At 36.6% G+C, this 14562-nt stretch overlaps 1 protein-coding gene across 1 annotated transcript in view; it reads right to left on the bottom strand.

Annotated features, from left to right (window-relative positions):
* Positions 1-614: 614 nt before the first annotated feature.
* Positions 615-14562, bottom strand: part of LARS2 (leucyl-tRNA synthetase 2, mitochondrial) — a 90182-nt gene continuing 76234 nt past the window's right edge. The window contains exons 20-21 of the mRNA XM_054058252.1: positions 7502-7629; positions 615-1778 (exon numbers count right to left, since the gene is read on the bottom strand). Coding sequence (XP_053914227.1) covers positions 1599-1778; positions 7502-7629 — 308 coding nt within the window. The 3' untranslated portion in view covers positions 615-1598. The remainder of the gene's footprint in view (positions 1779-7501; positions 7630-14562) is intronic.

The following is a 14562-nucleotide window of genomic DNA, read 5'->3' as shown; positions in this document are numbered from 1 at the left end:
TATTCCATTTCTTAGTCATTCTTGTGTCCAAGGACCGCCGAAGAGAAAATCTGCATAAGTGTGCTCCAGGAGGAAGCAGAAAACAGAGGAGTTTTATTGCAGAAGTAGGGATGTATGGAGCCAAATCTGCTTGTCGAGCCCGGCATCTCTGTAATGCAGCTAGGGATTTGGTAACAAAAACGCAGAAAACCAAAATTAATACTGGTCTTGCTTAGCTAGTACTCACACTGCAGTGTGATCTATCTTGATCCTAGTTGCTTAGTGTCTGTTGGACTTATTGCTAAGAGGGAGATGGTTGTTGGTTTCCTTGTACACAATCAAAGAGTCCGTATGACTGCTGGGCTGGAAAACTGATACAGACCTCTGTATTTGCCCTCCTGGTTCTTATTGCCAGCTTCTTTACTGTCAGAATGGTTCATAAATGGCTGTCTTATTGGACTACTTAGTTTAATGGCTGCTAAAGAAAAGACATTCTTAGACAATGAACCCTATAATTGTCTCTTTGGAAACGCTTTTTTAAGCATTTGCTAAATACAATAAACATTTCCATGTGGATATAACAGCAACGCAGTGTACAAATAAAATGGTTGAAATGAGGCATGAGAATGACTGTCTTTTATGAAAGTCTGATTGATTTTTTAGAAACAAGACAGCTATTTCCACTGAAAGAACCCCTCAGAAAACAAAGAAAGACTTTCAATTACAGTTTTACAATCTAGACACTACAGAACTAGGAGCAGAGGCAAAAAAAACCTGTCTGCCTTGCATCTCTAGCAGCTGACTCATCCCTTTCTTGAATCCCCCCAAAAGTCTCTGAGATGGCTCATGTTTAAGAAGTAAGCTCTGTTCTGTTCTGTGCAGAAAAACTGCAAGGACTTTGCTGAAGTTGAATCTCTCATGTATGAGCCAAAAAAAATATGCCAGTGAGGAAGGAGGATCCTAGCTAAGGCAGGGTTTGGCTAAATAATCTGACCTTTCTCTTGGCTTGGCTCTGGAAGGTATGTATATATGGAAGGTATGATATGGTAAAATGTATCAAACCGCCCCATTCTAGCTACCTGCTGTGCCCAAGGCCAACGCTAAACAAATACTTTTTAGAATCAACACTCTATAGTAGCATTTTCTCACAACTTAAAATGTTAATGAATGGTAGGATACCCAAACATGAGATATAGGAAACAAAGATTGACTGCAGTGCACTTAACATTTTGTGTAGCACGTAGGGCAGTTGTTTTAGTCCTGGAATCATATTTATGCCTTTGCATTTAGCCAAGCCAACTTTCCAATAGGATATATTCCTGAGGCTGACACTAAAACCTCTGCACTTTATATAACATACATTCTGTTATAATCATTTAATTCTTCTGCGCTTCCTTCTCATCCTCTCCGAGAATACAAACAGCATCTCATCCTGACCTGACAAGAAACTTTAATTCTCTGCATTTCTCCACGCTGAAATGAAGGTTTAACAGCAACATGACTGTAATAGCATTTCTTCTCCACCGTCACATGAGACTGAAATAACCATAACTCATATTTTTTAATTGGTTTCATCTTGAAAGATGCCAGTTCCCTTTTACAGCTCAGCAGAGCCTTTGCTATTCTTGCACTAAGAAGTTGATAAGGGCAGTTCTGGGAGACAGAAAGGCCTTTTTAATGATCCGTCCCTGGAGATGCTTGATTCCAAGTTCACTTTGAAGAACTAATTCATGGACTTCTTCATAATTACGGGCTGCTTGCTGAGGCACAAAAACTTTGCCACAAGCTTTGTTATTGATCTGAAAAAGAGAGACATGAAAACAAGGAAAACCAGAAGTTATTAGACTGATTTGTGCAATTTCAATCCATTTCATTAAACGTGGGGCAAGAATATTGATCAAACTCTCTTTTCTCCAACACGAAACTTTCTAAGTAGAAGATCAAATTCTCCATACCTCCTGTCCCTCTATCATAAAATAAGAAAATGAAACTCTAACTCATGATACTCAAGGAAAATGAAGAAATGGTCATAGGAAGCCTTAGTTTTGAAGACAGTGAGCAGCATGCGACTACGCAATGCAGAGATCTTTTAAGTTTAAAAAAGCAACTGTTAGACAAGCTGAATAATAAGAGTGAACATAATAGTTTGTCAGCTGGGAAATTTGGTTTGTACATACTTCTAGCCTGCAATATGGATTCTTTACAGCTAGGCAATTCCTTACAGAGATTCAAATGGAAGATTTGTTAAAATAAAACTGTTGGTGGCTGAAAAGATATCTGAAAGATTCATCATCACTCCGTTTTAGATTAATACTCTGTAACTCACTGCATGTTGCATTCGTACTAAACACGTGGCTCATTAAGACAACACTGACCACAAAGATGACAACCACTCACGAGGTAACCTTTCCTGTGCGTGGTTGGTTTTCAGGGCAGCTTCCATACTGGTTTTGCATCACCAGGGTAGAATCATGTAAGGTCTTCAGTGGGAATCACCTTAATTTATCAAATGGTCTTATAAATCTTTTCTGTCATTCAGTAAAAGCAAATAACTGACAGAGACTACAAAGCCTTACTGAGTACCTTTGGGAACTGACATAAAATTCATTGTTACAAAAGCCTTCAGAATTACATGGAGTATTTCCAGTGGATTAATGAAAATAATACCAATCCCACACTTTAGGAAATGAAAAAAAAATACTTTTTAAATCCACTTCAATCAAATTATTTGCATAAAAATCTGCTGCAGGTATCGCAGATCTTTGACCTTTAGACATCACTGTAATGAGTTTTCAATCATCTAAAAGGAAAATATGTTGCTTCATACAGCTTAGACAGAAAAATGCACACAGCTTGGTTTTCACCTGGATTTTATTAAGCATACACTTATGCAACATACCACAAATGAGAGAGACCTACTTCACTTACTTAGTTTGTATTTTATTAAAAATAAAAAAAAAAATCTGTGCAAGTCTCAGAGAGAAGAAGTTGGGACAGATTTTTAAGGAGCAAGATCAAGTCTCAAATGCAGCTGAGATAGGAAATTTCTAGGGGGGTTTTGACTAGTGTTGACATCAATTTGCAGTAATAATAATATAAGCAGGCTTTTAAACTATTCCCACAAGCATCCAGAACGTGGCACCATTAAAGGCTGGCTGTGTTAAACTTTGCCTTTAGCACCTTGTACAAAGTAAATCCCTTGAAAAATATAAAAGAGTTAATTCTTAAAGCTTTGGCAAAAAATAAATACCAGCAGTTCTTTTTGACAGGGCACTTCAGAGAAGAAATGCATTCCACAGGAAAACAGTAAAATCCAAACAGATACCGTTTTAGTGAGACTATAAAGCGAGCCTGTGAGTTAGCTGCTAGGACACACTGCCTGCAGTTCAAAACTATGCCTGCTTAGTTAAAATGTCATTCACCGTCCTCCACGATGCAAACTAATATGTCCCAGTGGATGGATGTTGGCAGGGGGAACCTTGCCACAACTAACCTATTTGGTGCTGTTCTCAACAGAAAAGCCAAGCAGTCTAAATCAACTTAGTAAATAAATGACTGCAATGGTTGTGCTTTCCTAGAAAGGTTGAGAAGCCCGGACGACCTAACACCGTGTATCTTGCCACAGCATCTCCCCTGATCTTCCCACACTAAGTCCATAAATCCTATCAAACAACAGAGTGGTTATGATTTCAGCATGGGTTTGCAGCCTGGCTTTCATTATATCGTAGTTATCGTGATGCAAAGTCGAACATATTAAAGATTTAATCACACACTAATGTGTAACAAACATCCTATTCAAATATCCTTTTAGTTGAGGAGTTAGATTCTCAGTAGGACAAATATCTTCTGCTATCCTTTCATCTCTCTCTGTATCTCACTTAAATCAGCATAACCCTTGGCTGTTCCAGGTAAAAGTGCCAGCACAAGAAACGTAGGTGCTGGCAGCCTTCTTTCTCTGAAAAACCATGGCAAACTGCAAGAGGAGAAATAAATGAGGCTTGGGCCCTTACTTCCCCTGGGGAAGAAAGCTGTTGCTTTTACTTTTCTTCTTTTTTTTTTTTTTTTTTTAACTAGACTATTTTGGATTTAGAGGGAACTAGAGAGGTTAAGAAAGATGAAATGAAATCACCAAAGACTGAAAACTAAGCACTTGGAGGGTGTAGAGAGGAATTTTTAGTTCAACTCAAATATTTTTTTACCACTGATGTGCAATCCTTCTGAGAAGTAAAAAGGAGAATAAATACTGGTGCAGTTTTAGGCCTTTCATAGGCCAAAGCAAGAAAAATAACACCAACTTTTTTTTTTTTTTTAAATTTATGAAAACATCAGTTCTAAGGCTGCAGCTGCTTGCACCACCTAGCAAATGTGAGGAATGCAGTTGGAAGCGTGTTTTTAGGATGAAATGCACGCTACACTCAGGTCAGATTTTTCACAGCATTAACAATATATGGCACAATTAAAAATATTCAACTTTGCAATAACATTTAGAATAACAGATGCCATACATATCCAGTGAATTTAAATGTCTTTCTTGCAGGCAATCTGTATGATATTAGCCAAGGAGGCAGCGAGTTAGTTGTTTTTGCAGCTTTGTGTTAAATATGGAAAGACATAACTCCAGTACAGACAGGAAATAATGAACTATTTTGTGTCAAGAGAAATAAAACCATAATGTCTCAGCAGGCAAATCTCTGGCAGCCTGAGGCAGTTTGATGTCTTGAGAAGAATAGTGTTGTGGCCCAAAGACTCAGTGGGACTGTGCGGCCTTGTGAAGAGACACTGCCTCTTTGGAATTAACCAATTCCTCCATATGTCGAGTGTTTCTTGGTTTAATGAGGGCAATTTATTTTTATAGCCATACAAAAACCTACAGTGTCCACAAGACTTTAAAATGTTCACATTTATGAATTCTCCCTGCTCTTTTGTATTTCCCTTTTGCCTTATTCTTACATTTAGAAAGCCAGGCACATCCCCCAGTCATTATTTCTAAGAATTATTCCCAATTTGAAAAAGGAACGTGTCTCTCTGGTCTTCCAGTCACTTGCTCTCTTGTAGCTAAGGAAGGTGTTCATATACATCATATTCTTTCATGAATATCGAAGGGGAACGCAGGGGTTGCTTTTTCTCTGTTACAAGATTTCCACACAAGGCAACGGCTTTGACAGCCAGGGAAGGAAACAAAAATAATTTTCATAATGGTCACTTAATGCAAAATCACTTTTTATTCTTCTGTTTTCATTTTTTAAGAAGGAAATTTTAACATCAGCAGAAAAGTATCAGTGAAGTGTTTAAATGTTTTTCTGTTCAGTTGTACAGTGTTAAAAAACATTGTGTCTAGAGCTTTCCCTGTATTGCTGAGGTTTTTATTTTAAAGATATATTTAATAACGTGTTTGCTTTAACCACAATCACAAAGAAGTTTCTATAATTGCACAATTCCTTATTCATGACTTCCTTATAAACTGAACACTGGAATTTAAGCTGTTTGCTAGCTGTACTTGAAGGTGAAGGTCTATATTAAGCCTGAGCAAAGTGATTATACCCAAGTGAAGATTTCTGTGGGTACATGACCTTTCTACTGCTATAAATAAATACTTATCACTTAAGAAAAAAAAAAACCAAAATGAAAAAAAAACCCACCCAATAAATCCACAATGAATATTAGGCTGTCTGTTATTAACTCCAGCTGGTACTTCAGTCCTTCTCCCCGGTTTAGGAAAATATGCCAATTGAAAACGTCCTCCAAAAAGACATACTCTGTGGCCTCTGCTAAGCATGTATATTAAAGGTTAGAAAACTTAGGCTTTTAGCATTTCTCATTCTGTTCAAGTGGGCTCTGACTGAGATGTGCCAAGATAGGAAATTATTTGCAAAAATACTTGCATTAAGGAAATCTACAGCAACACAAATTCCCCTAAATCCAACCAGTCTCCTCCCTCCTCAAAAAACCCAGGTGAACAAAAAAAATTGAGCTTACTCTTCCTACCCAAAGAAGCTAACATAACAAAATAGGGAACATACAGATAAAACACATTGCTTCTCTACCCCTTACACAAACATGTGCATGCACACACATAGCATGCAGTTTTATATGATCAAGTGGCATTTCTTTGAGAGGCTCCATCTCATTAAGTGTCCAGAAACACAAAAAGTGTTTAAATTGAAACATTTATTTTAAATTAGAATCATAGAATCATTAAGGTTGGAAAAGAGCTCTAAGACCATCCAGTTCAACCATCAGCCCAACACCGCCATGACTACTAACCCACGTCCCAAAGTGCCACATTTACATGCTTTTTGAACACCTCCAGGGAAGGAGACTCCACCACTTCCCTGGGCGGTCTGTTCCAGTGCTTTACCACTCTTTCAGCAAACAGATTTTTTTCTAATATTCAGTCTAAACCTCCCCTGGCACAATCTGAGGCCATTTCCTCTTGTCCTATCGCTTGTTACTCAGGAGACCAGCGCCTACCTGATTACAACCTCTCTTCAGGTAATTTAACATTTAAGTTGAGAATGTCTGTGTGATATATTAAAGGTTATTCTTTGGCAAGCACTGAAAAAGGCAGGAGCCTGCAGATCTAATAGTATGCAACTACATAATTACAGACTACCATAATGCCTGAGCATGAAGCACTCAAACGCAAGTGGACCAGGGGTGAGTTGATGGAAGAGCTGAGACACTACTCATAGATCCCACCCCTGGGCTCAAAGTCCCATAGTCTCTCTATGTCCTGCAGTGGCACTTGCTGCACCTGTGCTCCATGTAATGATAAAAGTTCAACGATGCTGAATATGGACTAATTAATTAGAGATGCAAACTACACTGTGCATGTGCACATATGCATTTTGGAAAATTACAGGTTAATTAAATGGAGTTTTATGTCCACGTTCTACTGAATTGCCAGCTCTTTTCCTATATCACAAAGGTGTTAGAACCCAAAGAGAAATTGGAATGCAGTTCTAATGCTAGGAAAGATACCTGTTTTTCCTCAGACTCATTCCAGCAAATATACTCTGCTGAAATGTGCCAGTAGTTCAGCCTGAGGCAGATGGGAAACATCATTTGGCAAAAATCACAGCAACTTAACCCAGCTTATGATAAGTTGCATTAGGCAACCATAGCACTACAGGTATCACAAGAAATGTCACCTAATTATACATTTTTGTGCAAGGCCAAGATCATAAATGCACTGCCAGGAAAAAATTCTGGAGGGACCTGTATTTTGATCAAAGTTTTGACTGTACTGTCCCTGCTCATGGCTGTTCATTGGTCAAATCTATGCAGTCACTCAAAAAGATTTATATTTAAATGGTCTCCCTTCCAGACTTGCTACATTTTTTCATTTAGGAAACCATTTTAATTACTTGGCACAATCGTAATTGCAGCTTCTATTCTATCTGGCTTTTCACTGAGCCACCTGAGAAGGGAACTGACTTCCACAAGAGCAGAAATTTTATTATCCTCTGAGCTCATAATGCAGTAATTGACCACCACTGAAAATAAATAAAAACACTCTCACCAGAACAGACATCTCCACAACATCTGACGGCTGAAGGTACTCTGTGTCTACTTTGGGCCAGGACTGATGCAGCACATCAACATCCCAGTGATGATGAGTACAAAGTTTATTCTGCATATGTGCCAGACCTGAAAAATCAAACCAGTCAAACATTCAGCTATACTGTAACCAGAGCATTCCTTCTCTGGAATTTGTTTGATAAATAAGATCAGAATAAAGTTGACTTTAAAAGTAAATCCCTTTGGAGGAAATAACATTGTTTAGACTAGAATACAGCACATTATAAACAGAAAGATACACATCTTCGAAGCACTTGTTATATACCATGTGTAGGAATGCTAACATGAACATTGTGGGCACAATTTAGATTTGGACTAGCACTCCAAAACCTTGCGAAAAGCACAGAATATCACTATTTATTATTTTAAATTGTAATACTGCAACACAAATGGACCTCTAATTCTAGAAATCATTCATAATACTGTGGGTTTTTTTCTCAATAACACCACCAGTTTGATAAAAATTTTACTAACAACTCAAAAAGATACACAATTGTGGCTTAGTATTTTACCATCTGTAATACGCTGAGGAGGTTTCTAAATTTGCAACTTGCAAGATTTTCCCATATCCTGTGAAACATTTATTTTTTCATGAATTAAATGAGCTACATAAGAATAACTTGCACAGCTTGCTCTCCCTCTTCTCATATGTACATTCTGATATACTTTATCCCTTGATTTTATTTTTAAAAACTCCTAAAATGGCTATAAATTATGTCCTTTTATTAAATAGGCTTTGGTCTTCCCAAGACAATTCATTCTTGATTTGTTTAAGCAATAGGAGAGTAGGATGCAATTCATTCTGAGGTCGCATTCTTCAACTGAATTTAAAACTTCTCAGTCGGTTTTATGTTGCTGTTTACTCCAGCTGTACGACAAAATAAGAAGACTTCACTTAACAAGAGGCTGTCAAATATGATCAATATTGATGATGGTTGCTCTTGTGATTCTCGCCAAAGCCAAGGGATTTTGAAATTAAAAACATTCTCTGCATATGAATAAGAATACAGATTAAAACTTTTTTAAAGCATATGCTTCATTCAGAACTGCAAAATGCATTTGAAATCTTATCTGGTTTAGGGAAACTCCAGCAACAGCATGAAGAAAAAACATCAGCACAAGATTCAGTGTTGAGATAGAGGCACATGAAGCTGTTCAAAACACAGCACGACGGCAGACATAGGAGGAAATCCAAGTCATGCACAATACACACATATATTCACCTAGCTCTATTGTTTAGACCAATACAGCAAATAATTGCAAACAGAGACATAAAGGGAATGCAACTTCCTCCAGAAAAAACTGCCAGATTTTTGTCAGCACTTTTTCAGACAAAGCACTTTGGTAAAATGACACACAGCCTTGCTATTTGCTGAATGATTCAGAAAGGGGCAGTGAGGTGGACCGATGGGAGCTATTTCTAAAGGCAAGGAAGAACGTGCACATTTCTTAAGAATTACAACTAAGACAATCTTATAGAGTAAATAATTGATTAAAGCACTTTAATGGATCTGCATTTGTGTACTTTTTTTTTCCTCTTGTGACAGTAGCTCAGAAACTTTAAGAGCAAAAGATAGGAACTTGAGCAGAAAAATATCTTCACATTGGTGATTCATTATCACATTGACTTTAAAGCCAACAGCTGCTAAAGTCTTCCCTTTTTGGCTTTTGAACATCCAGATGAGCTCATTTCTTTCCAAATGATCACATGCGTTGTGGCAGAAGCATGTATACTGGCCACTCCTTATTCTCCTGTTGAAGTGGATTCCTTACACAATTTAAAACTCACTTTCTGATAGAAGTCAATAGGTTTTTCTTATGAAAGCAAAACTAGAGTCACTTCTAATCCCTGCAGAGGCTGTCAATCCTAATAAACTTACTAATTAAAAAAAAATTAAAATGTATTCTCAAGCAGATAAAGTGTATCTAAGCACAATGTTGATCCTCTGGTTCATTTTCTTGCTACAAAATAAGCTATGAGCTCATCCATATTGGAAAAAAAAAAAAAGGGCAAAAGTCAACAGAACTAGTTTCAGAAAACAGAATTTGACAGGAAACCAAAATGAAGGTTTTAGTTAATGTTGCCTGTTTGGCTTCCTGCCTTAATTCACGTTTTGTGAGCTGCAGAACACAGAAAATGCAATGATTTGGTTTGCATTTTCAAAATGCAACACACACAAACCCAGAAGCTTCACGACAGCCCACTTTCAGGAACCAGACAAAAGCCTCCTCCAGCCTTCCTACTTGATTCTGAGACATTACACAAAAACACTGTTTGAGAAGTTAAGAATGGACCATTTCACAGTCTTTCATTGTGAAAACATTAAAAATGTGTTTTACTCTCTTATTGTACTGCAAAACACCTAGGAAAGTGCATATTATGAAGCAACATGCATTTTCTTTATTTTTTTTACTTCTTTTGCTTTTATGGCTTTAAATACTCTTGCAGATGTAGGACAGAAAGACAACTGAGTACATCTTTATTTACAGTAAATCATATACGTATACCCATTTCTCAAGACAGATCATGGACAACGTTTCTGCTCAATCTGAAGGCCTGATCCTGCAAGTGGATGTGCTTCAATTTTACCGCCTAGCAAGCGAATACTGAAACAGGATTTCCCTAACCAGTAATTCACAGCACGGGAACACAAGTTAATACACTAAGTTAAATGCATACTGTAAATGAGTGAGTTGAGAGAATCATAGACCCACAGAACGGTTTTGATTAGAAGGGATCTTTACTGGTCGTCTAGTTCAACTCCCCTGCAGTGAGCAGGGACGTCTTCAACTAGATCAGGCTGCTCAGAGCCCTTTCCAACTTGAACTTGACTATTTCCAGCAATGGGTCTCCTACTACCTCTCTGGACAAAGGATGGGACAGGAAAAGCCTAAAAACGTTCCAGCTCAGGGCAATGTTTCATTAGCATTACCTGAGTAGTTCATAAACACAATACTTCCTGTAAGGTTCTATTTGTGGGGAAGAGTAAATTCTCATTTTAAAGAAATTTAAGAAGGAAGATGTGGAAGCAATTGTATATCAGCAAGGTTATTCTAGTCTGACAGAAAAAAAGCTCTAGAGAAATTAGCTCTAAAATTCCACAAAGTGGAAGTGTATCAACAAACTAATAAAGAAAAGTCAGTGGACTAAAAGTTAAGATTTCAAATGAACTCTGATGCAACTCCAATAGAGCAGGAAAACAGTATTACAATCAAAATTACTTATACCATTGATGCTAATCATTACTTAAAATGTCAAGCAAAGTGCAGCTACTTTAATGTAAAATTATATGGGCAAAAGACAAAGATGTGATTATGAGGTAAACTGAGTGAAAGCTGGCATGGGACAAGTGCTGGCACAGAGAGGTTAACAAGGCAGAAAAGGCAAGGAGGACGGAAGTCTTAATGGGCAATAAAAGGAAGTTAATGAAAACATCTGAAGCAATGCCAGTATCAGAGTTAAGGACTAGGGATTTTCGAACAGGAGATATAAGAAGATTAGAGGGAGTAGTATACAGTGACTATAAGAGTATGCTATCCAAATGTTGATAACTTTTGGATTTAGCAAAATCAAAACAACAGAAATCTGTTTTAAGTAAAAATCCACCAGACCAGTAGACAAGCAGATAAAGTTTTTAAAGAGTTCAGAGCAGGAATATGTAACAGTAAGCAGAAATGCATTGGTGGTCAGTACCTCACTGCCTGGGCAGCCCCTTCCAAAGACAGGACTGTTAGCATGTTACTTTGTTCTTGGTATGCTTTTTTACTGTTTAACAAACCTTCCTATTTGACAGATTCAGGCAAGTTGCATATCTGAAATACCTTTCTGCAGGCCAGGAGGAATAAATCTGTCAGTTGGATGTGAAATGGTCTGCAGTCTCAGAGAAATGAAAGCAATACAATAGCAGCTGTTTCCTGCTCTGAGAAAAAACTGTATTATACTACTGGTATAGTAGTATAGGACTGGGTAAAGTTAGGAAAAAGTACATTTACTCAATACAGGACTAGGGGATTGATTTTATATGTTCCCTCCTTACAGATGTGGACCACCAAGGAGGGCTGTGAAAAGCCCACGTTACTAAATGCTAATTCTAGGATATGTTTCCAATTCAGCAACTCTACAGGAATCCTTTTAACCTTCTGAACATGATCTGCCTTCTTCCCTTTGTACGGATTCGCTACCCTTCACTTTGGGTTATTATTGTTGGAGGAAAAAAAAATTTTTAAAAAATTCCAAACTGCGTTTCTTGGATTTGTGACACAGGACTTCTGCATTCAGATTTTCAATTAAAATATCAAACATTGATTAGTTTCTACCTCTAATAAAAATGTAACAACTCACAATAAGCAGTTTCATATCCTTGTCTGGACAGCAAAATACTGTACTACTACAAACAAACTAAAATAAAAAAAGAAAAAGTCTCAAATGGTGTCTGTATATTCCTCAGATACAAGGTTTCAGGAAGGAAAGAGATTTCCTCATCCTGTTAGCGTTCATAAACTGCCAAGAGATCAGCCAGACGAACTCTTCCCACACTGAGGGGCTACAGTCGCTTTTTTATGTGATTAAACGATAAACCAGTGTATTCACTGCACCATTAAGACCATTAGGTCAACACACCAAAATACTGAATACTGTTCCTCCTCTAAGCAGGAGAAAGAACTCCTCCACACATAAAATATCAAAGCAGGGCATTACTATTGTTCAGCTGCTGAAAGGTAAGGAACTTATGAAACACCATTCAAGCAGTTTTTCCCTTCATTCAAACTGGACATCTTTACTGCCAATACACACAATACGTGTGCTCTTCATCTATCTCACAAAAGGATCAAACTCTTCATTCCTTCCTGATGCATGAAAACAAAATGGTCACATATAAACTAAACACCATGGAAGAATAATTCTTCAGCTGCAGAACAACAAAAATTGCTGTATCTTGGACCTACCTAATTTAACTTTAATTATACTTAGAAGTCACATATTGCATCAGAAGCATCTTTGTGTTATCAAACTGAAGTTCTGAGTTTGCAAAGAGTATCAACAAACTAATAAAGAAAACCCAGTGGACTAAAAGCTAAGATTTCAAATGAACTCTGATGCAACTCCTATAGAGCAGGAAAACAGTATTACAATCAAAATTACTTATACCACTGATGCTAGTCATTACTTAAAATGTCAAGCAAAATATCTTTAATTAAAATGATCTCTATAATTTTCCTAATATTTTCATTACTTGGTGTTCACTAAGATGGACTGATTTGCATTTAAATCCAGCCGCAAAGAACTTTTTGCTAACCCAGATAACAGTTACATACGTAATTATATGTTAACCGAGTTTGAATTTTTACAAGCTATTGTATTATGAAACACTAATCTGCATTTTTTTACATTTCATTGTGTCAAATAGCTTTTAGATTGAGATGGAAATATATTAAAATACAAAAAAGGCATTTTCTGCTATTTAAATATAAATGCATTCATAATGCAAGCATTTAAGACAAATTGTTAGATATTTCAGATACACTGTAACATGTTTTGCAGTTAAACATTATTTTTGTTGAGCAAAGGAGAGTATTTTTATGTAATTACTGAATAAAACTAACAGTATTAGATATTTTTTTACATAAGACCACTTCAAGATTTTAATATTTACAGATGCTACTGTCTTTTGCCTAGCTTTTTATTCCAAGAGTAGAAAATGAAAAAAGATGATTGATTTTTTCCAATTTCCAACACTTTTATTTAAACTGGGAAAGAAATACTATTTGCACCAGTTGTCGAAAGTTCTTTTATTACCACCACAAAGCCTCATTCCACGTGCTTACTCCAAAAGCTCTACAGTTCTGTAGTTTAATTGTCTTCAAATCTTTGGCAGAATTAACTTAATACAATATGATACATTAAGTCAGAGTCTTATTTTAGGTTTTATTTCAGATTTAGTTTTAAATTCTATTGTAATTTCTTAAATATTTCTTGATCATAATCAGTGAACAGCAAAGTATGAAAGGAGAGATTACAAACCAACAGTAGAGGTATTATTCATCCTGTGAAGCACAATGGGAACATTCAAAATTAATGAGGATGCTCTTTTCTTCTCTCTATTTTAAGGCTGTAGCAAAGTTAATATTAGGCACATCTGACTATGTAGTAAACTTTCTAGTGAGAAACACTAATAAGAAAGCAATTAATTTTTCTTAAAAAAAAAGCTTAAATACACAAGGAAGAGTAGCGTGTTCAGAGTCAACACAAGTCACTCTCTTCCTATCAGCAATCCTACTCAAATGCCAAATTATCTGTTTGATATTACCTATAGGTAATAGGCCTTCAAATTTCCCATTTTAATTCTCCCCTGTAAAAGAAAAATGCTCCTTGATTTAATCAGTAAATCAAACAAGATGTTAAATCTGTGTACAAGTTATTTTAGAATGAAATGTCAGCATTTAATTATAAATACATTGCACATGTGTTGTTTATTATTGGCATTACAATAGGAGACAGAGGCTTCCATCAAAGTGTGGGAGTCCACTGCTATAGGTGCTATTTATAGAGATAATCATATACAAAGTCCTCTTCCTGACTAGTTTATGAGAAAGGAAGCCGCACCATCCCCACATTTAGATGCAATGTCAAGGTGCAAAAAGAGAGACTTACTCTGAGTGTGTATGGAGAACTAAAGCACAAAACCCCACTAAAGAGAGTATTTAGAAAGCCTGATTTTTACAATCAAATTCTTTAAAATAAGAAAGCATCATCACATATACATAATAAAGTTTAAGAAATTGGTTACTTCAGAAGAACCAGAGTGCAATTCGGAACATGGACTTGTGGAATCTGTTTCTAGAATATAGGATATTTTTCACCAGAAATCCCAATCCAGGACAGATGTTGCTAGATGCTAGATATTGGCTATTTAAAAAAAAAAATATAGTCTTCTTACTACAACACAGTAGTTAAATGTGTATATGTTCTCCTGACAAAACTGTTTTACAACTTTGATGTAA

This window comes from Cuculus canorus, chromosome 2, assembly GCF_017976375.1.
Source record: "Cuculus canorus isolate bCucCan1 chromosome 2, bCucCan1.pri, whole genome shotgun sequence".
In the NCBI taxonomy this organism is placed as follows: domain Eukaryota; kingdom Metazoa; phylum Chordata; class Aves; order Cuculiformes; family Cuculidae; genus Cuculus; species Cuculus canorus.
This window is presented reverse-complemented; position numbering and strand designations above follow the sequence as displayed.